Genomic DNA, 23,121 nt, shown 5'->3' with positions numbered 1-23,121 from the left:
ATGTGCACACAGGCCCACTCCTCTATGTAAGTGAGCAACTAAGACCAGAATTGGCTACAACTTTATAGCATAGTTTCAACAGTTTCATCTACATCTTTATATGGCTACATTTACATCTTTATTGGCTACATCTTTATAGCATAGTTGCAACAGTTTCCCCTGGGGGCTGGGGATAAGAATAGGCCCTCAGTTTGGCTGTACAACAAGAAGCTGACGGAACATACCAAGATCCAGGTCTACAGAGCTTGTGTCCTGAGTACACTTCTGTACTGCAGCGAGTCATGGACTCTTCGCTCACAACAGGAGAGGAAACTGAGCGCTTTCCACATGCGCTGCCTCCGACGCATCCTCGGCATCACCTGGCAGGACAAAGTTCCAAGCAACACAATCCTGGAACGTGCTGGAATCCCTAGCATGTATTCACTGCTGAAACAGAGACGCCTGCGTTGGCTTGGTCATGTCGTGAGAATGGATGATGGCCGGATCCCAAAGGATCTCCTCTATGGAGAACTCGTGCAAGGAAAGCGCCCTACAGGTAGACCACAGCTGTGATACAAGGACATCTGCAAGAGGGATCTGAAGGCTTTAGGGATGGACCTCAACAAGTGGGAAACCCTGGCCTCTGAGCGGCCCGCTTGGAGGCAGGCTGTGCAGCATGGCCTTTCCCAGTTTGAAGAGACACTTTGCCAACAGTCTGAGGCTAAGAGGCAAAGAAGGAAGGCCCATAGCCAGGGAGACAGACCAGGGACAGACTGCATTTGCTCCCGGTGTGGAAGGGATTGTCACTCCCGGATTGGCCTTTTCAGCCACACTAGACACTGTGCCAGAACCACCTTTCAGAGCGCGATACCATAGTCTTTCGAGACTGAAGGTTGCCAATACTATCCTAAGGCAACTAAACAGCCTTAGATAGATGGGACTCATTAGCCTGAGAAGGCAGCTCATCTGAGAGAAGGAAAACTCTGATCCCAAACCTCCACTGCCTTGTGGCTACATCCAGTTATGGAAAAGGCTTCAGGAGTCAACCTCAAGGCAAAATCCGGTGCTGGAGTCCCTGAGGCAGTTCATGGCTGAACACAGTCATGTTCTGGCAACTCCTGTGACGCCGCTGGAACCAACCATATTGGCCTTTTCATTGGACCATTTCAGCAACATGGAGAGGGGGGATTTGCTGCATGAGAAACAGTCTATCCTCCATATCTACTTTACCCAGGCTTCGCACACTGGAGAGGACAATCTGTTCCATAACCACCATTCAGAGTGTGATACCAGTCTTCCGAGACTGAAGGATGCCAACAAGTTTCAACAGGGGAGGGGAGAGGGGAATGGTAAATTATCTATAGGAACTTGCGTCATGCTTATGTAGTGAACTTGGTGTTTTCTCAAGTACATTCTGTGGTCAGAATGTTTCAATTCTTTATGTGCAAGGTTAGAGCAACTTGTTCTATAGAGGGCAGTTATGCAAAACTTGTTCTGCAAACTCTATAGATAGTGGTATCGTTTTGTTCATCCCTTGGACTTCCTTGGGGTCGGTACTGCTTATCTTTGTATAACAGACATGCTGTCCTAAGCTGATGGTCAGAGGCCCCTTTTCAGGTTTGAGTCACAGGGCCTGCCTCCAGCTTTGGACTACTGTACTGTGGTTCTCTGTTTGGGGGTTTTTGGGTAGGGGGTTTTCAGGTACAGTTCCCCCTGACAAATCTCAAGAAGTCCAAGGTGTGAATGCTCTTGCAAAAGCTTAGCTTGATTCACTTTGGTGCTAGGCGTATCTAACACGGGGTGGGTAAGTTTCAGGGTATGGAAACAAATAGGGGTGAGATAGATACAGCATACTTACCCCTGCTAATTGGGCAAGAGGCGCTTTTTCAAGTGGGTGCTCCTCTTTTTAGCAGGGGGAGAGTAACTGGCTCACCTCACCCCAGCAGTGTCTTTTCTAATGGCTGTCTGCTGGTGTTCTTTTTGCATCTTTTTAGATTGTGAGCCCTTTTGGGACAGAGAGCCATTAGTTGTTTGATTTTTCTCTGTAAACCGCTTTGTGAACTTTTAGTTGAAAAGCGGTATATAAATACTGTTATTAATAATAATAATAATAATACAGCAACAGGCAAAAACTATTAACATGACAATACTAATAAGCACTAAGAGAGATATAAACTAACTAAACTATAAAAGCTAATCAACCTATGTAGCAGAGGTACTGCAGATGACATGGGTGAGGACATCATCAAGGTCCTTGAGATTATTTGTTAGTTTGATTCAGAGACTATTTTCTATTGGGCTGAATAAAAAAATACATTAACACACACCCTACTTTGGTAGGAATCATAAATCAGGACCACTTTTGAGGTATATCAGGGTGGTGGAGTTTCAGTTCACTTTCTATACCAGGGGTGCTCACACTTTTTTGGCTCGAGAGCTACTTTGAAACCCAGCAAGGCCTGGAGATCTACCAGAGTTTTTTTTTACAATGTTTGCGCCATCATAACATATAACATTTATGTGTACAATGTATGTTGGTGTACCTTGAGCCCCACTGAGTATAACAGGACTTACTCCTGAGTAGACATGCCTAGGATTAGGCTGTGAGGCTGCAATCCTAGCCACACTTACCTGGGAGTAAGCCCCATTGAGTACAATGAGCCTTACTCCCGGCGTTTCCTCCCAGAGGCACCTGAAGGGGGGGTCGGCACTCCGCGATCTACTCATTTTGCCTCACGATCTACCAGGCTCTTTAGATTTTTGAAAATACAATCAACTGTTTTTGAGAGAGATATGCCATGGCTTGGCCATGTCTGGTACTCTTAGGGTACAATCCTAACCCCTTATGTCAGTGCTTTCCAGCACTGGCATAGCGATGCCAATGGGACACGTGCTGCATCCTGCAGTTGGGTATCACTCATGGAGGCCTCCTCAAAGTAAGGGAATGTTTGTTCCCTTCCCCCAGAGCTGCATTGCCCTTATTTTGGTGCTGGAAAGCACAGACATAAAGGGTTAGGATTGCACCTTTAGTCAGTTAGTTCCTCTCAGCTCAACATTCCTTTGGTCAGGCCATGTGGCTCTTAATTCCATTTTCTCTCTCTCTCTCTCTCTCTTTTTGGGGGCGGGGACTGTTCAACTTTAAAGGGCTAGTGTTGTTACAGAACTCTACATGGCTTGCTTGTCAGTTGGTTTGCTGAAACAATTAGAGAAGAGGCAATAACATTTAATACAGTAGCAGAAAGACTTTGCTTACGTTCTTATTGAGCACAAAAGATTAGATGTTCTAAAACGGGGGTGCGAAAACAAGGAAAGGAACTGAACATCTAAGATCAAGTTGACTGAAAAGTCTTGGTAACAAGTATTAAAGATAACTTGAACCTTTAATTTATTCCAGGTGCTAATGGCTATGCTGTTTGTGTTTAACTGTTTGAATGTTAAGCGCGTGGGTTGAATGTGCTTGAGTACCTCACACAGCGGTGGCAGTGCTTTTCGAAGGACTCCGGTGGAGAGGCTCTGCCTCACCTGCCACCTGTTCTGCCAGATTCCCAGTCCAAGCTCCGCCTGGAGAATTATGCCCACTTTTAGCTAATTAGCTAAATTCTTTCCTCAAAAATGACCCTGGTTCTGCCCTGCAGTACTGCTGGACCCCACCTCCAGGGTAGCTTGCCTGTTCAACCTGCAGAGGTCCTCCTTCCTGCCAGCAGCCCCCTTGGCCCTCAGCAGGTCTTGGGCACAGCAGCCAAACACCAGTCTTAGTGTCTCCAGTAGTTTCTGCTCCAGCAGCTTCCAAACTTCCATCAGCAGTTCCAACAGTCCATTAACCATCCATTCCTCAGTCCATTAATCCAGTCTGTCCTTCCTCAAGTTTTCCTCCTCCTGCTTCCTTCATCAGGTGCTTTTATGCCAGAGGCCCCATTGCCTTCAAGTGGCTGCAGCACACTCTGCTGGGTGCCCAGGCCTTACCCTTAGAGGGGCTACTGCTGACACCACATCCACCTCCCCGCCAGATCTTCTGCAATTCCAATGCACCACCCCAAAGAGGAGCGAAAGGGCAGCTAAAGTGTTGGGAGCTTTTCAGCCACCCACCGAAGACAGTGGAGGAGAGTTTCTAAGAGGTTTCTGAGGCGAAGGCAGTGGAGAGTATTCCCCCCCCCGTCTCTCGTCATACTAGAACGCGGTGACGGGCTGTAGATGGGGGGGGCGCAAAAGCACGTCCTTCTTCCTACCCCGCGCCCCCGCCAATTGCGCGCTGGACTCAGCCTCTCCCTTCGGGGCTGTCGCCACAGGTGCGCAGGTGGCCTTTCCCTCAGCTTCCCGCCACTCCAGGTGGGGGGGCGACACCCCCTACCCCCACGCTGCCACACGCAGCGCCCACCCCCCAGCCAACGGGGAAACAGGCGCGCTCCTCCCTACAGGCGCCACTGGCCCTTCTTTCAGCTTCCCGCCACTCCAGGTGGGGGGGGGACGACACACCACCTCCCCCCCAGCCCTACTGGGGGACTCGCGCTCCCACCCCCAGCCAAGGTGCGCCAACTGGTGTGCTCCCCCCCTACGGGCGCCAGTAGCTCTTCTTCCCGCCACTCCAGGTGGGGGGGCGACCCCCCGCCCCCGCCCCCAGCCAAGGCGCGCCAGCAGCTGAGCGAAACCCGAGCGCGCCCAGTGGCTCGTGGGGACGCCCTCCAGCCCCCCGGGGCGCCCACAGGCATAAACGCCGCCGGGGAGGGGGCCGCCTCTTCAAGGAGCCCTGTGCGCAAGAGGGCGGCCGAGGGGGACGCGCCTCTCGCCCCTGGAGGCTCGCCAGCGCTGCAGGCGGCACTGAGGGCCAACGTGGGCCCCGTCCGGGCGCGGGGGGGCGAGGCTGCCGAGCCGGGCGCGCTGCCCGCCCTCCACCCTGGGAACGGCGGCAGGTGCGCACCTCTCCAAGGCGCTCGGCTCGGCCACCTCTGCCGCGCCTTACCCGGCATGGCCATCGAAGGGCGGGCGCGCAGCCCCGCCGAGGGCACGCCGAGGGCCCAGAGGAGCCGCGCCAAGAGGAGCCCCCGCTCGCAGGAGGCGGCGGCGTCCGAGTGGGAGCTGGAGAAGAGCGAGGAGGGCGCCCTCCCCTCTGCGGGGCAGCCCCCGGGCGGCGGCGGGCGCGGGGGCCGGGGCTGCCCGCAGAAGAACGCCGAGATCCTGAGCAGCCAGTACGGGCTGCACCTCTTCCTGGCGGGGCTGCTGCTGATGTTCGCCTGGGCGGTGCACGCGACCGGGATCGCCAAGAGCGCCGTGCTCGCCTACCTGATCACGCTCATGCTGCTGCAGCTCCTCTGGATGGCCTGGTACCTCTGCCGCCGCTGCGCCCAGAAGCGCCTCATCCAGGCCAAGGACGCGCACGCGGGCGCCTGCTGGCTCAAGTGTGAGTGGGGGGCGGGGGGGGCGCCAGGCTGTCTCCTCCCCGGCGGAACGTGGCTCTGGATCGGTGCCTGCGGCCGCAAGGCAGGTGCGCTTCTGCTGGACGGGGAGACTCAGCAGGCTGCAATCCTGGCCCCTGACCTGGGAGGAAGCCCCGTTGACTACAATGGGACTTACTTCTGAGTAGACATATATAGGATTGGGCTCTCAGGCTGCAATCCTATCCACACTGACATGGGGAGAAGCCCCGTTGGCTAGAATGGGACTTACTTCTGAGTAGACATGCATAGGATTGGGCTGTGAGGCAGCAATCCTATCCACACCGTTCTGGGAGTAAGCCCCATTGAGTATAATTGGACTTATAACTTAGACATGCATATGATTGGGCTCTCAGGGACCAATCCTATCCAGCTTTCCACTCACCTGCTGATGCAGCTGCAGTGCAGCCCCACGGTAAGGAAACAGATGTTCTCTTACCTTAAGGAGGGTTCCATGACTGTCGCCTCCCCACAAGATGCAGCACACCCCCCCCCCCCAGGGAACACTCTTTTCCTCAGGGCTGCATGGCTGGTGCTGGAAAGTTGGATAGGATTGGGCCCTTTAAGATCCAGAGGCACTTCCAGGGAGGCTTCTGCTAGCAGTACTCCAATGAGGACTCCTCTCCATCAGTGGCATAGCTAGAGGGGATGCAAAGCATTAAGTTCTGCAGGGACCAGCATGCAAGCAGCCCCTCCCCTTTGGAGACATTCCTGCAGGGGAAGCAACATGGAGGCATCAACCTCTTCTCTGGCATTCACCTCTGTTTTGCTCCCCCCCCCCCAGCCCAGAATGACTCTGAAGAAGAGGGGGAGAGGCCACTTGCCCATTGAGATAAGGCTCCCTGCAAACTTAGTGCTTTGCACCCCCTCTAGATATGCCACTGCTCTCCGTTCCCCTGGCCTGGTGAGGACAGTGCCTGTGTTCCATTATTGCAGCGCTATCCCAAGTCCTGTTTCTTTGAGATTCCCAATCACACTGGGCACCATCTAGCCAAAAATTCAGCAGTTTAAGGGACCAACCCTATCCAACTTTTTAGCATCAAGGCAGCTGCAAAGCTGCCCCGAGGTAAAGGAACAAATATTCCCTTACCTTTACCTCTGCAACTGCCTGTCCCCTGCCACAGGAAGCAGTTTACACAGCTTCATCAGCACTGGAAAGTTGGATAGGATTGGACCCTAAGCCTGCAATCCTATGTGCTCCTGGGAGTAAGTCCCATTGAATTCAGTGAGACTTGCTTCTGAGTAGATATGTATAGGATGTGGAGAATGAACCACACTGATTTCAGTGGCAGAGATTAGGTATCTGCTCAGTTCTTGACACTGAAATCAATGAGGAAAACAGAGGATTCAACTGTGGTAGGATTGTGTTCAGGAAGATGCACAAAGTCCTATTGACTTTTCTAAGTTAATGCACAGAATAATAATAATAATAACAACTTTATTTTTACCCCGCCTTTCTCCCCAAAGGGACTCAAGGCGGCTTACAACATATTAAAAACAATTTAAAAACAAATAAAAACATATTAACACATCATAAAAAACAGCAGTCAGAGTAAAAAAAAATAGGTAAAAAGAGCATAGAGCAGCAGCAAGTCATAAAAGAATCAGGCCTGTAAAAAATATTAAAAGATGTTAAAAGGCCGAGACAACACAGAGCTAGATGTATGCTAAGGAGTGCAGTCAGACAGCTTCATTCTGTGTATGTTTATTTTAAAGTATTAAAGGTGCAACTGAATCCTAACCAAGCTGATGGGAAATAAGTATCAGTGATTTAAATGGGATTTACTTTCAAGTATATAGGATTGGAATGTGTGGGAGATTGTACTCTGCACCTGCATCCCTATTCTATCCATTTACTCAGTAAGTTCCACTGATTGCACTCCCAAATAAATGTACTAACAATTGCAGAACAGAAGGACAGGGTATTGTTCAAAACAAGCATCCAGTATATGTTTGGAGAAGTGTATTTGAGAATGCAAGACCATTGAATTGATTTTTCATGTGTAGCAGCCACTGTCATAAATGCCATACTTGCAAATTATGTAATCAAGCAATCTTCCCCTAAATGAGGTAAACTTTAAGAGCAAACATACTACATGCCAGTGTATGTATTCTTATTAAAGATAACATTACTATAACCATCAAGGTGTTGCATTCAAACCAAGTGAATAAAAACAAATGGTAGTTTATCCTTTTTTCATACACAGTTGTTTCTTTGGTTGCTAGCTCTGCCTGTTGCACAAGCCTTGGCAGTTCAAGACTAGTTCACATTTGCTAGAACAGTGATTGTCAACCTTTTTCATCTCATGGCACACTGACAAGACACTAAAATTGTCAACACACAGTGGCACACCAGTTTTTGGACAATTGACAAGGCACACCATGCTATCGGTGGGGCACTCACTTATCTACTAAGAAATGATACCCCCCCCCCCAAACTCCTGCAGCACACTTGTGGACCATTCACAGCACACCAATGTGCTGTGGCATACTGGTTGAAAATCTGCTGTGCTAGAGACAAAGATCTGCCTCTGCCTGTATATACCAAGCTGAGAAACCATGGTGCAGTAAGCAAAGCTTAGAGAACATCCCTGAAGCCAGAGGTACAGTATCTGGCATGGTCAGTAGCTATCAGGCAACTTATCTTAGATTGGGTGCTGAATGACCTGGGAGAGCTCCCACTAGCTCTATACAGACAAGGTGGCTTCTTTGGTTGTCTTTTCCCCCTCCCCCAATCCCCACCCCCTGCTGAAAACTAGCAATAATTTAAAAGGGGCAGAGCCCTGATGTAGAGCTTTGCACTCTGACCTTACAGGTGGATTCCAGGTTGACCACTGCCTTGGTCATTTGTGTACTTTGTATGATAATGGCACTCACTCTCCTTTTGTTGATTTTATTGTGCAGTATTTTGAAGTTTGCATATCATTTTGAGTATTGCTTGCAACAGAGCAGCCTGAAAAAGTTACACTCCTATCCTCAGAGATAGTTGGACATAAAGATGTTTTCTCCTGGGTAATTCACATAATGTTGTCTCTTGGATGGGTGAAATTTCCCTGACTTATGTGGTGAGTAGTTGTAGGTCTATCCCAACTGCTGCTTCATGGAATGATTTAAAGAGCCTTCAGGTAGTAGTATACTTGTAAATAACATTTAAATCAGCCCTAAGTGGATCATTTATTAAGGATTCCCCCCCCCCCATAATTTCATAGCTTATGTGGAGTCTCTTTTGTGTCAAGGGATTTTTTTGTCAATATATGTTAGAAGAGTGGATGTGTGAGTGGCTTCCTCTTTTGCCTTTTTGGGATTCTTTCATCAAAAATGGGAACTCATTGCTTCCTGATATGGTGAATCCTAATGGGACAATGTGTGGTGGAAAAAAGGAAGGGAAGGTCAGTTGTGCATGTCCTTTTCTGGCACATGTTTAGAAGCACATGTGAAAGCTTCTAAAATCAACCCAATTCAAGGATGCTTTACATGGGCAGGAGCTACAAAGCACACACAGAGCTTCTTCAAGAGCAAAGGTTTAAATACTGCTGTTGAAGACGACTCTGCACACAAAATCCACATTATGTATATGGACTTGTCCCTGGCAGTGAGTTCTGACTGTTCTGCTTATAAAATCACTTTTGTTGCAAGTGTACAGTAGGTGTGTTTAGGTTTGAAGCAAGTAGATTCTAAAATAGGGGGGAAAACACAACTCGGCATATTTAGTGTTATGGAAAAAGTTCATTCAAATAATATGTGGTGATATATAATTGCTTTGGGAAAAATTAAAAACATTCACTTGCATTCCTTTTTCAGTCACAGAAATACACTTCAGTTTTTAAAAACGTCTCTTTTCTTATTGTTCAGAAGGTTCAATGTAACCTTTTGAACAATGTAGATTGCATACCAAGTGATTGCATTACTTTCCTTTGTGAGACTCTTGGGCAAACCGACTGTAATGTGATTGTTCAGCCCTCGGAGCGTTATAGCTTTGCTGCGTAGCTATGGAGTGCTTTGCTTCATTTCACAGTGTACCTGGTAAAGTGATAGTTACTATAGAGTCTTGTTCAGGCATCGAGATCCAGGCTCATATACTTTTAAGAGTTGCAGAGATATTGGAAGGGGGGTGGGAGAAGGTGCACCTGGTGAATTTTGGCCTTTTATGCAACTCTTGCCGTCCATACCTGTGCATGTTTACACAGAAATAAGTCCCATTGTGTTCTTTATTATTCATAGTAAGTGTGCACAGGAGTGTACCTTTTATTTATAATTCACCACCACTTCCTCCAGAGTAATCTTGTTAAAGTCAATTGGACTGCTCTACAGTGAGCTGGGATCTCATTCTGTTGGCTTGAAATTCTTGATCCTCTCAAGAGTTTGGAGTATCAGCTTTGAAAGTTTCATTAATACCTATTAGTACCATGCTAAATGCAATGACAGAATTTAAACCACATTCTGTCTGCCTTCCCACTAACCATTAAAAACTAGCCCAAATGAACACGTCTTGCAGGCAGGACGGTGTAGTAGTTCAGGAGTTGGACTTAGACTTGGAAGATCCAGGTTCATATCCCTGCTCAGCCAGTCACTCTCTCTCAACCTCACCTACCTCACAGGGTTGTTGTAAGGACAAAAGGAGGAACTATTTAAATCACCCTGAGCTCCTTGGAGGAGGGGTGGTTTAAAATGTGAAAAATAAAATAATAAATTTCCAGAGACTGTCCCAGCTTACACTTTGGTTAGTCACTAGGAGAGTCCCACAGCTATAGGGCAGTAGTGTCTCCAAGCTTATTTCAGATTACTGAAATTTTTTCCCCTCCTAAATTTATGTAGCCTCTCAAGACACTAACTTCATAGTAACACTTTTTTCCCTTTCTTTTAACATTTTTTTAAGGTGGGATCACTTTGTTTGCAGTTATTACTTTAATTATGGACTCTTTCAAACTTGGATACTTTGTGGGATATGCAGATTGCTTATCAGTCACAGAAGGCATTTATCCTGTCACACATGCAGCACATACACTGTTGCAGGTAAAGTATAGTTCTGTAGTGTTCTGATAAACTCTTGCCAGTGTTGTCAGTTTTGGGGCACTGGACTTCGCTACCTTATCTTAGAGAGTAGCTGTGCATTACATGGGACAAGCAGACTGACTACTGAGATTTCTGAAGCCTCACTGAAAACAGGCAGAAAAAGCTGGAGGGGATAATTGACACAGGATATGCTGACCAGCCCCTTTCTCATTTTGTCCTCTGATTTTCTCTGCATATCTTTCCTTTTAGTGACTAATTGTTCTTTCTTCTTTTCCACTCAACCCCTAGGGATAACTCAGTGTTACAGATGGTCAGTAGTTCCCTGTGATACCTCTGATCTCCTCCAGCTTTTCCTGCCTTGTCTCTGGGAGAGCTTCAGCCCTCAAGATTTAGTGCCTGGTTTACAAATGCTTATTTCTGATGTGGTGAAAGTAATATCTGAAGTTTTTAAACACCCAAAAGGCTACATTTTAAAGATTACTATGGTAATCAAAGATATTAAAGAGATAATAATATCAGGAGGGCAGGAGGTCTGGTCTAGAGCAGGGGTGTCCAAAGTTTTTGGCAGGAGGGCCACATCATCTCTCTGACACTGTGTTGGGGGCCAGGGAAAAAAAATTAATTTACATTTAAAATTTGAATAAATTTACATAAGTTTACATAAATGAATATATTAAAGATGAACTTATATGAATGCATGAAGGTCTTGCAATAGCTCAAGGCCTATAAAAGGCCTTGCACAAAGCAAGGCTGGCCTTTCCTTTGCTGCTGCTACTGCATCACAGACGTGAAACAAGAAGCAGTGGAGGGAGCCCTCATCTCACAGCTCATGTGAGAGGTCAAACAGTCACACTCACGCTGAGAGCAGTTGCATTGGGTCAGTGTGGGCTCCAGCAAATCTCCAGAGGGCCAGAGACTCATTGGAGACTGTGGGCTCCCTGAGGGCTGCATTGAGAGGCCTCGAGGGCCGCAAGTGGCCCCAGGGCTGGGGTTTGGGCACCCCTGGTCTAGAGGGTAGAGCCTCCGTTAGCCTGAAGCCCGTTAGCTCCATTAGTCCAAAGATAACATCAGAAGGTCGCCAGTTCGAGACTACCGGCAGCTCCCTGAACAAGGAGATCTTGAAGCAGCTGACAAGCTGAGCCAAGTTATTCCATCTGCTCTGAGCAAAGAAGCATCTTGGCTGCCCTCCATGTGAGAGATGAAGGAGCTGCTTGTCAGCCTGCGTGGGAGGCACTGGAGGCCAGAAGTGAGATCAGATGAGGAAGATCCATCTGAAATGTTGTTGGTTCTTGAAAGAGAGAACCGTCTATGATTGTAAAAATCCCCCTTGAGGGATTTAGAAACGCCTGCCTGTGTAAACCGCCTTGAATAAAGTCAGAGGAGTAATCTGATGACCAGAAAGGTGGTAGATAAATACCTAGTTATTATTTAGTTATTATAATACACATCTGTGTACAGAACAATCAACACTGTACAATGTAGAATAGGAGCCAAAACATGAAATTTCCACATTTGCAACTCCAGGTACAATAACTCTCCTTCCTCTCTCTCTCTCTCTCTGTAACACAGGCACTCACAAACACATACACACAAATGTTAGAAATGTTCACTATATCTTAAATGTTGCCTCAAATAGAAACTGCTATAAATGCCTTACATTTCAGATATATAGCTATGTTGCCTTAGGGCCCAATCCTATCTGACTTTCCACCACCTATGAGGCCCTAAGGTAAGGGAACAAACATTCCCTTACCTTGAAGAGGTAAGGATACAGCACACACCCCATTGGCACAGCTGCATCAGCACTGGAATGTTGGATAGGATTGGGCCTTCAATCATTTTTTTCTGAATGGAAGAAAGTTCTATTTCACCACCGCTCATTCATTCTTGCCACTTAAGAACTTGACATTTTGGCTCATGTCTTTACTACAGTAATAGCAATTGCCTCCAGGCAACACTGATAGTTTTGAAATACTACTCTGTCAAGGAAATTGCTCTCTGATATATGTGATGCAGAAAAGATTTTAATTTCAAAGCATAACATCAGCAAATGTAAAGCCCAGTTCCTCCAGGAAGTTCTTCTAGCTAGCCAGCTCTATTGAAGTGATTGGGAGCTAACCTCCCATTCATTTCAAAAGTGTTGATGCAGAAGTAGTTACTGTAAATTGTGTTGTCATAGACAATAGTTGGCAACCTTCAGTCTCGAAAGACTATGGTATCGCGCTCTGAAATAGACAATAGACATTGTCATAGACAATGAGGACTGTAGAATCAACTAGTTATTTTTCTAGCATGATATATGTGTGAGCTTAATAGTGATTTCTACTTTGGATTCCATACATGCAGCAAATATCCTTTAATTTCACCAACATATCTTTAGCAACAAGGTAGAAAATGGCAACTGGCCAGGTTCCCCAAGAAGCAGATTGAAATAATGGTCTCTTGCTTCAGGCAGAGAGCCAGCTTGTTTTAAGCCCGTCTGTATATGCAGAGTTTGTGGAGAACAACACAAATATCCTTTCCTTCTGTATGCAGTCAACCTTGAAGCAAAGAGGTAACTTTAGCCACTTCATATATACTGCAGAGTTGTACTGAGGAAGGGAGAGGGATACAGCATATATAACCACAGCATAATGCACCTCTTGTAAATACTCCAACATCACAGTGAAGGGCATGATCTAAGAACCCGAGGTAAAGAGAATAACACTCCTATTACTGACCTGGGTCTGCAACAGCAAAACTGAACAAAGACTTTTCAGTCTTTCCCCACTCCTATTGGGGTACTCCCAAAACTCCTATTGCAGCTTGAATTCTTTCTGTGTCTTTCTTTGAATGCTTCCCATGCCCCTCAAGTCTCAGCTTTTTGTTGTTTATTTTTCCTCAACTTTAATAAAATAATAATAATAATAATAATACAGGTATTTATATACTGCCTTTCTTGGTCTTTATTCAAGACTTTATTCAAGGCGGTTTACATAGGCAGGCTTATTTAAATCCCTATAGGGATTTTTACAATTGAAAGAAGGCTCTATCTTTCAAGAGCCACAACAATTCAGATGTTTCGTTCTGATCTGGCCTCCATCCTGGCCTCCATCCTCCCACGCACAGAGCAGATGGAAATAGCTGGGCTTCAGCTTGTGGGCTGCTTCAAGGTCGCAAGGTGCCGGTGGCCTCGAACTGACGACCTTGTGGATGTTATCTTCAGACAAATGGAGGCTCTACCCTCTAGACCAGACCCCCTGCCCATAACTTTACGAGGATCAAATGAAAGAAATTGCAGAAGGCACGGCTGGATATGCAGCAAATGTTACTGAAATGCTTAAGGAAGTCATCTGCAATGCGTACAATTCTTGAATGTTTTGACCTTGCAGATTGGCTACTATTCACCTGTCACTAGTGACTACAAGTTGTTGTATTAATAAGAGCCAGGCAATTGCACAGGCACATCTTACCTACTGATGCGTTATCCTCCCAACAGTCTGCATTTCCACTGGAATTGCGCGAGGTGGGGGCAGTGCCAGATAGTCACCAAGGAAATGGAGCCATATCCCAACTGTGGCCAGCCATGCTGTGAAAGTTCCACAGCTGGTACTGGCTGAAAAGCACTGATCTAAAAATAAAAATGGCGTTTTCTATTCAAAATGATTTTTATTAATAAATATATTTATGTAGATTAATTAATTGATTAATTAATTAATTAATTAATTAATTATGCTTTTAAATTAACTAATTTAAAAGCATATGGTCCATTGAGCAATATGTATTTACCCAAGTCACTGCCCAACCATTCAGGTATGCATTTTTAGGCAAAGGCGCTTACCTGGAGCTCAGCTGTTCTGGACGTTTGGGGGTGACATAATGACGTTATCATGTTGCTTCCAAGCTCCCAAGCCCAGTCACTTTGTGTTCTCATGGGCAAGTGGCAAAAATACAATTGTTGATGAGAAAATAAGGGCAGCTGAGCCTTGACCTGCCCAAATAACACTGAATGGTGGCTCGAGCAGTTCCTAATTTTTAAAATTGGTTTGTTTACGTAAATATAGCACTCATTTTCCTAAAAAAATGTTCTGATTATATTTTATCTATATCTTTTTTTTCCTTTTCAGGTGTATTTTTTATGGTGTCATGCCAAAGATATTATCCAATCATTCAAAACACTGGAGAGGTAAAACTAAATGTTTTTGTATTGATGACACATGTTTTTACTTGGAAAATATTAGCAAACCTTAAAAAAAACTGCTGATACTGGAAACATTAGAATTTACCTGCTGCTAGAGTCAATCAGTAGACAAATATTGATTGTTAGAAATAGCAGTTCACATTCCAGTGCGTGTGGGTTTTCTAAAATCTTAAATTCAAGGTTGTGTATGGGCCATAAGCAGCCCCTTTATCTCATGTTGGCAATTCTCAGTGAATAAATTGAGCCTTCCAAGTGAGATGCAAACAGTTGCTTGAGCTCTTTCCTAACCTTCTCAGAAATGTGTCTTGATTAGACTGGGAATCAATAATGTCAATTTTTGTGATAATTGTCATCAGCATCAACAGCACTGGTAGATCAGGATTTTTTGTGAGGCTTGTTGTTTGTGCACTTCAAAATTGTGGTGGGCTGCTTCTTCCTGTTTTCTTTTCACCTTGATTTAAGAATTATTCGAAGGACGGCCTCTCTGTCCTTGCTTCATACCTGAAGACAATCAGTCTGTTTTTGTCTTGACTTGGTGAGTCTATCTGTGAAAATGTCTGAGAATCTCTGCGTCACAGACATGGCACGGAGTCCTCAAAACCTTCAGGGAAGTCAGTTCCACCTGACTTGTTTGCAAAAGCAAACACTCTATTCTGTTTGCTACTGCCTGACTGATGATGGATTCTGTCAATCTGAAAAAAAATGTTTGATTCTTGTAATTATGGCTGAGTCGGCTCACCTGTTCACCATAAGCAGGAAACCAGTAACACTGAGGAAAAAGCAACTGCAGTGATGCTTAATGAGAAATGAAGACATCTCTCTCTCTCTCTCCCTCCCCCCATGGGTGGGGGAGACTCTCTAAGGAAGACATGCTGGGTGTTTAGTATCTCTCTGTAGAAAACATAAATCACATCTAACAGGGAGGGAGGGAGGGAGGCATCCTTCTTTCCTGTCTTTACTTCCCAGAAATTGGTATTCAGGGACATACTGCTGAAGTGCACAGGGGGCATTGCTGTTTCCTCTTGCCAATCCCAATTCCAACCATCTTGAAGTCCTCAGAATGCATAATCAACTGATTCTTTGGTTTCTTTTTGACTATGGTGAACTCCTAAACATCTTTCTCAATAGCAACTCTGGTATATAAAAAAATAAAATTAAAAATAAATAAATAAAATCATCCGTGCTCTTGAGTAAGATTCGTGTGCATTTTTTTTTAACTCACAAGGGGTGAGAGAATCTTTGCAAAATATCAGAGCATGTTTGATACTTTTTTGTCTTTTCCTTGTATAACAGGTTTCAGGGCTCTTTTCAAAATCTTGATCAAACAAGCCTTTGCCTTGACACATACGTTTTCCTCAGACTGAATGTTAAACAACACAGAACAAATGTGTGTAGAGGGGCATGTTTAACTAAGGCTAATGAGAATTATGGCAGTTCAAAGTAGTCACTAGGGTGAACTATTCAGAGCAGTGGTGGTCAACCTTTCACCTTTAGGGCTCCTGAACTTTTAGCAATTGTGCAGGGGAGGGAATTTCAGCAGGTACAGATGACATTCTGTGAGATGACATTCTCTCTGCTACACAATTGTGAAAAGTCCAGGAGCCCTAAAGTTGAAAGGTTGGTAACCCTTGCTCTAAAAGATTCCTGGAAATTGTTGAATTGCAGAAGTATGTTTAACTCTCTGCTGAAAATATAGTGACTAGTTGCCATTGCATATTTAAGAAGATCAACATGAACATAATATTCATCTTAGATGGGAACAGTTCATGGGAAATCTGAAGTCTAAGTTCTGAATATGTTTTATAGAGTGTTGTCAATAATGTGCTTGCATTTTTTGTTTTCTAGATTTGGAGTGATCCATTCAGTATTCACAAATTTACTTTTGTGGACAAATGGTGTGTTAACAGAATCAAAGCATCAGCTTAATGAGCACAAGGAAAGGTTAATCACTCTGGGGTTTGGAAACATATCAATAGGTAAGATTGGTATTAGTTCATTAGGGGAAGTTTTTGCTTCTTTGTAAAGTCCTAAAACCAGGCGTTGTAGGGAGGGGGCAAATATTGACTATTACAAGACCCTTTTTGTTTGGCTTTCCTATCTCTCTCTCAGACCTCTTTCCTCAAACATTAATTCTGCCGTTTACTCCATTTTATCTCTATGATCATGTTGGTTCTCTTTTCTCCTCTTTGTCTTTTGTATTCTTGTAATGGCATTAGAAGGCACTAGCTTTAGGAAGCTTTTTTCCTAAAGTGAATGGAGCACACAGAAGCATGCAGTGTGGATAGGAACTGTGATGAAGGTACAGTGTTATTGCCTTGTTCTCTGCCATAGTTCCAATTTGCTATTGATAAAAATTGTAGAAGAAGAGGGAGAGAAAAGGATCAAGGTATGCCTTTCAAATAATGTGTTTTGATCCATGTACTGTATTATATAACTGGATGATGGCCAGATCCCAAAGGATTTCCTCTATGGAGAACTCGTGCAAGGAAAGCGCCCTACAGGTAGACCACAGCTGCGATACAAGGACATCTGCAAGAGGGATCTGAAGGCCTTAGGAGTGGAGCTCAACAGGTGGGAAAGCCTGGCCTCTGAGCGGCCCGCTTGGAGGCAGGCTGTGCAGCATGGCCTTTCCCAGTTTGAAGAGACACTTGGCCAACAGTCTGAGGCTAAGAGGCAAAGAAGTCAGGCCCATAGCCAGGGAGACAGACCAGGGACACACTACACTTGCTCCCAGTGTGGAAGGGATTGTCACTCCCGAATCGGCCTTTTCAGCCACACTAGACGCTGTTCCAGAACCACCATTCAGAGCGCGATACCGTAGTCTTTTGAGACTGAAGGTTGCCAACATGTGCTGTCAATTAAGAGGCCAATCCTGTGGTCAGCGACACGGCTCTGTGCCACCAAGTACAGTCGCAAACGTGCTGTAAGGCACGTTCGCGTAGCTCACCGCCAAGCTCCCGCCTGTGCTAGCCCAGTGCCGGCTGGTGCTGGGCTAGCACAGGGCGGTCGCCCAGTTTCCACGGCTTGGTGGTCTCCCAGCTCTCCCAGCTCTTGAGCTGCGGAACAGCAGGTGGGGACGGGGGCAGGCAGGAGGCGTTCTGGGGAGGGAGGAGGCCGGCGGGGGTGCAGAGAGGGCAGAGGGAGGCGTGCCGGGGGAGGGAGGCAGGAGGATCCACGGGGCTCGGCTCCAAGGGATCTAGGGCACTTGTGGAGGGCTGCGCGCCCTACATGAGCGCCTTTGGTAAAGTGAGTAGCCCCATTGCGGGGCTGCTTACCATACTCGGGGGAAGGGGACGAATGTCCCCTTCTCCTGAGGCACCTCCCGCGGTAGCCTCCCGTGTCTCCGAGCCTGGGTGCCTCAGGTAGCTCAGGATTGGGCTGCGCAACCAAGTTCATACACTGTATTTCATATTATTAATAATATTCTAGCTGTATAAACTATTGTTCCTACTGTAAAGTAGGGGTTTCCAATATAAATAGAGACCAGTAAGCAAACTGTTGGGCAGAATTTTGTAAATATGGGAAAGGGTTATTGATTTGTAAAATATATTTAATTTAAAATTAACATGTTGGTTAGGTTTCAATATGCATGTAGGCTATATTAGCCACCTGTCAGAGGTGAGTGTATGAAAATATGTTAAAATACGTAAGAAGGATTTGTTGTGATGTGATGGTTGAGAGAGTTTTTGATGCAGTTTGCTGTTGCCATATGATATATGCTTTGGGGAATTCCCTTACCTTGAAGAAGCCTCCATTACTGCTTACCCAACTGCAGAATGCAGCACATGCCTCATTGGCACAGCTGTGTCAGTGTGGGAAAGTTGGTTAGGATTTGGGCCTTAGACACTGAACTACCATTAGTTTCACAAGCTCTTTTGTAAAAGTGTTATTCTATTTTAACACAATATAATTTTTCTTTCTCCCTCTAGAATTGGATGATCACGCACCCCAATGTAATTGTACCACCTCAACCCTCTGCTCTATATTTTCTGAAGGAACATACTATCTATACCCTTTCAACATTGAGTATCACATCTTGGCATCCACAATGCTCTATGTACTCTGGAAGAATATTGGGCGCAAAGTCGAACATCTTCAGCAGCATAAGACACCATTCAAATTTCAGGGCAAAACAGCAGGCACCGTATTGGGACTGGTTGTGTTTATTACTACAATAGCAATTGTGGTTGTGTATTTGATTCAGATTGGGCGTTCTAAAAGAAAGAGCGAATTAGCACTTATTATGTTTTATTTGTATGCTATCACAGTACTGACACTCATGTGTGCAGCTGGGATTGTCGCTCTTCTGATTTACAGGCTCGAAGAAAGGTCGTTGGATGTTTCCAAAAACCCTGCCCGGAAACTTGATGCGGACTTATTGATTGGAACTGCCTCAGGGTCCTGGTTCCTTTCTTGGGGTTCCATCCTTGCAATTATCTGTGCCCAGTCCCATCCTGGATACACGTGGTACAATTTACCCTATTCTATACTTGTTATAATTGAGAAATACATTCAGAATCTCTTTATAATTGAATCCACACACTGCGAACATGAGAAGGCTAATGATGAAATTAAAACTCTTCGAATACTAACGGTGTCCAGTGGGGGGAGTACTACCCCTGTGCCTTCCTATAAAGAGATATATAACGGGACGGATGGCATTGACAACGGACAGTTTCGGTATGTATTTAATGGAAGTATTTGTCTGCCTGAGAGCAGTGGAAGTGGTGCTTTGAATGAAGATAGGAGTCACGCCAACAGGCCGGTCACACCGTCCGCCTCTGAATTCTCACTTTGCAGCAGAACCATGGTTGTCGGCAGCAAGAGAAGCATCTTGAAGAATGTTTCTGCTTTTTTGTTCTTGTGTAATCTATCAGTAAGTTATTTTTTTTTTTAATGCAAATTCTTTCAGGAGCCCAGCTTGTCAATAAACACAGCCTGGTCTGCTTTTAACTTGCTGCAAGTTTTGCCTCCGGCATTCAATGCAGGTTCTGAGTCTATGTCCTTGTGAACCTTTGTTTACTATGTTTAGCACCATTTTTGCAGGACTTAGGATTTAGCACTATGTTTGTAGGATTTGGTCCTTTTAGCAGAAACCTTTTTAAACAATTTCCTTAAAAATAGTTTCCATATTTTAACTGAATGCTGAAAATAACTGATGATGATTTCTTGTGTTTACAGTAAGAGAGCAAGGGGATTTTAAAGTTACCTGGCCTCTGGGAGGGTCCGGGAGGTTCATAGCCGCCTCTGTGGTGGTGGCATAGCTGGAGTGGGGCGGAGCATCCAGCATGGTGGGGGGCAAGCGGCCCCTCCCTTTGGAGCCATTCCCGGCGGGGGGAGCAAAATGGAGCCGTATGGCTCCGTTTTGCTCCCCCCGCCGGGAATGGCTCCGAAGGGAGGGGCCACTTGCCCCCCCGCCAGACTGAGTGCTCCACCCCCCTCCAGCTACGCCACCTCTCTGTGGGTCTCTGCACAGCAGCAAATAGCTCAGATCGGTGATTGAAGCCCACTTCTGGTTTTCATGTGAAATCCGGAAGTGGGCTTTGATCACCGATCTGAGCTATTTGCTGCAACGCAGAGGGGTCTGTGAGCCGTCTGGACCTCTCTGGAGACCAGCGCAACCCCCCAGGTAAGTTTAAAATCCCCTAGCTTCTGGCAGCAGTGTGATCACTGCCCCACTGTTGGGGACTCAACCCCACGCCAACCCTGGAATTACTTACTGCTGTCCCAAAGTCTGAGCAGGACTTTGGGAACTGCTACCTGAATTATTCCATTGGTTTCAATAAAGCTAATTTATGACTGAGGCCGAATCAGAACCAAATGTTCTGTAAACATAATAAGGAAATGAGGTCTGTAGTCAGGGCCTCTGAGAGAAATTTTATAAGGGGGTACAAAGTTTCTTTTGGGCCCCTTTGCAAAGGGGGAGGGGTGAAACAGAGTGGGGGAGGGTGGTGATGGGTGAGCAGAATGGGGGCAGAGAGGGGTGAAAGGGTGGAGGGGAGGTAGAGATAGCTGGAAAAGTCTTTGGAGCCCAGGTATACTAACCCATGGGGCATCAGTAGGGTTCCCAGCATCCCCAGTCATGATAGTGTCCCCAGCATCCCATGCGGGCAACAAGTCTTAGTAGATAGGAAAATGTAAGATCTCAGGAAATTTCTGGGTCCCCTCCTTTGGCTCCTGGGCCCCCCTTTTGACCTTGGGCCTGGGTACAAATTACCCCCTTTACCCCTCTCTCCTAGGCCCTGTCTGTAGTACATCAGTTCTCAAACTTAACGTGGTCATGGCACATTTCTTCCATGGCAGCCTTTTCTTCCCAGCTCGGTTGGGCACCATCATCTTGAATTGCACAAGATCTCATGTGATTCTCAAGAGATTTTGTGTGATTCTTGTGAGATCCAAAATGGCAGTGCTCAGGAGTGCCAGGAAGAAGAAGCCGGCAGGGACATTCCATGGCACCCCTGAGAGTTTCCACAGTGCCTGAGGACTCCATGGTGCAGTTTGAGAACTGCTGCTATAGCAGGTCCCACTGTTTTAGTGTAAAAAAAAAAGGTGTGGGTGGGTAAAGTGAGCTAATATCAAATATATCTTTGAAAGCAAAATGAGTATCAAGAGGTAGGTCTTGACATGACGTAGGCATCATGACATCAAGAGATAGGCCTTGACATGGGGCAACTAGAAGCCTATGAATGATTAAAGAAACATTTATTTTAATCAAAACTCAAAATAGCTGAAATTTTTGTGAGGTTATAAGTGGTTTTTAAGAAATTTTTGGATTTTGAAATTTGCTTCCAGCATAATCTCATGGGGATTGTTTAATATTACAGATGTATATTAATTTTTTTTTATTTAATTTTGTTCATAGCTGTGGATTCCACCTGCTTTTGGTTGCCGCCCAGAATATGATAATGGATTGGAAGAAATGGTTTTTGGGTTTGAACCCTGGATTATTGTTGTTAACCTTGCAATGCCCTTTTCCATTTTCTACCGGATGCATTCTGCAGCCTCTCTTTTTGAGGTTAGTTGTAAAACATAAACTCCATAAATATAGAACATGGGTGGATGGATAGATGAGAAGATGATGACACCGTCTGATAAATGACCAAAGCAGAGTGTGCAATTATTTGAATGAATACGTAATGAAGATGATATAAAACTTCATTCAATGAAACATTTCATACCTCATCAGTCCTTCTCGTGGAATTGTCTGTACATTATTCCTAGTTTTGTATGGCAAAGTTATTGTCTGAACTTTTCTCTGGCTATTTGAAAGCACATTGTTGGATAATATAATATGTCCCCAATATAATTTTATACTGGTGCAATTTTCTTCTGAGTTCTTAGAGGTCTGTAGTAAAAAATGAAACATTTATGGCACGATCCAGCCACATTCAGAACAGAATGTTATACATGCTTACTGAGAAGTAAATCCCATTATGTTCAATGGGGATTACTCCCAGATAAGTGTTCAAGGATTTTGTTTATGGCAACAGCCATAAAAGACCTTAGACTGCCAGAACGCTAGTTCCAGCAGCATAAAGGCCTGTTAGGATTAGGCCGTTAATCCCATGATTGCAGTGGGAAAGATGTCACCGGAATTTAAAATTGGCTAGGTTATACTCATAATCTAAACATTTGTTGTTAAACATTTTATTTAATTCTTGGTATATAGAAAAGCAGTGTTAATATTTCAGAACAGACACAGTTAGATGCTACATGTCATAGTATGCATATTATGAAAAACATATTTGTTTATGAGAAATTTTGTTTTGTATTTTTTTTGTATTTTCTTATGAAATGACTTAAATAATAAAATTAATTTCTTTAATAATAGTGAGTTGTATTTTCCAAAACCAAAGCTGATTTTGCAACGATTGATGCTTGAGACTGAGGCTTTTGACCTGCAGTGGGCACAATTCAGTCAAAATGAAAACACTTTAACATCTCATTGACTTTAACGGGAGACATTTTTGGCCTCTGTGCTATGCAACAGTGAGGGCCCAATCCTATCCAACTTTCCAGCACCGGTGCAGCCACAGTGCAGCCTCGAGGTAAGGTAACAAATGTTCCCATCTTGAGGAGGCCTCTGTGATCGTCTCCCCAACACAGGATGAAGTACACACCCCACTGGCACAGCTGCACAAGCACTGGAAAATTGGATAGGATTGGGCCCTGAGTCTACAGGAAAAGCCGGCGGGAAGGCCTGCGGAAGAGGCATTCTGACATCATCGAGCCCCTTTAGGATTGGTCAGAAAGTAAAGGGTAGACAATTCTGGCAGAAATGATGGCAATGATTGGAGGAGAACATAAGAACAGCCCCACTGGATCAGTTTACAGGGCATTGTGATAAAAGGGAACTAATGCAACACAGAAGAAGAAATTGTGCTGGCTTAAGGGGGAAAGGTTCTATAGACCATGGGTACAATCCTATCCTGCGCTGGAACAGGCAAGTCAGGAGGCTTGCACTGTATCCAGGATACAGAACCATTTTCCCTTACCCTCAGGGTAAGGGCTGCTGGCCAC

The 23,121-nt window shown here is 45.3% G+C and overlaps 1 protein-coding gene across 1 annotated transcript; it reads left to right on the top strand.

Annotated features, from left to right (window-relative positions):
• The first annotated feature begins 4,170 nt into the window (after positions 1–4,170).
• On the top strand, positions 4,171–21,634 carry OTOP1 (otopetrin 1). The gene is made up of 7 exons (XM_066632937.1): positions 4,171–4,265; positions 4,566–5,374; positions 10,285–10,421; positions 14,528–14,586; positions 16,447–16,577; positions 18,531–19,477; positions 21,464–21,634. Exons 1-7 carry the CDS (start codon positions 4,171–4,173, stop codon positions 21,632–21,634), a joined length of 2,349 nt encoding a protein of 782 aa, XP_066489034.1.
• The last annotated feature ends 1,487 nt before the right edge of the window (positions 21,635–23,121 follow it).

The sequence above is a fragment of the Tiliqua scincoides genome, chromosome 6 (genome assembly GCF_035046505.1).
Source record: "Tiliqua scincoides isolate rTilSci1 chromosome 6, rTilSci1.hap2, whole genome shotgun sequence".
In the NCBI taxonomy this organism is placed as follows: domain Eukaryota; kingdom Metazoa; phylum Chordata; class Lepidosauria; order Squamata; family Scincidae; genus Tiliqua; species Tiliqua scincoides.
Note: the sequence above shows the minus strand (reverse complement) of the source record. Positions and strands in the feature narration are given on the sequence as shown.

Coding starts and splice junctions, on each gene's coding strand:
- OTOP1 (XM_066632937.1), top strand. CDS start 4,171: ATGGGGGGGGCGCAAAAGCACGTCCTTCTTCCTACCCCGCGCCCCCGC. Junction 5,375..10,284: donor GGGCGCCTGCTGGCTCAAGT/GTGAGTGGGGGG, acceptor CATTTTTTTAAG/GTGGGATCACTTTGTTTGCA. Junction 16,578..18,530: donor GTTTGGAAACATATCAATAG/GTAAGATTGGTA, acceptor TTCTCCCTCTAG/AATTGGATGATCACGCACCC.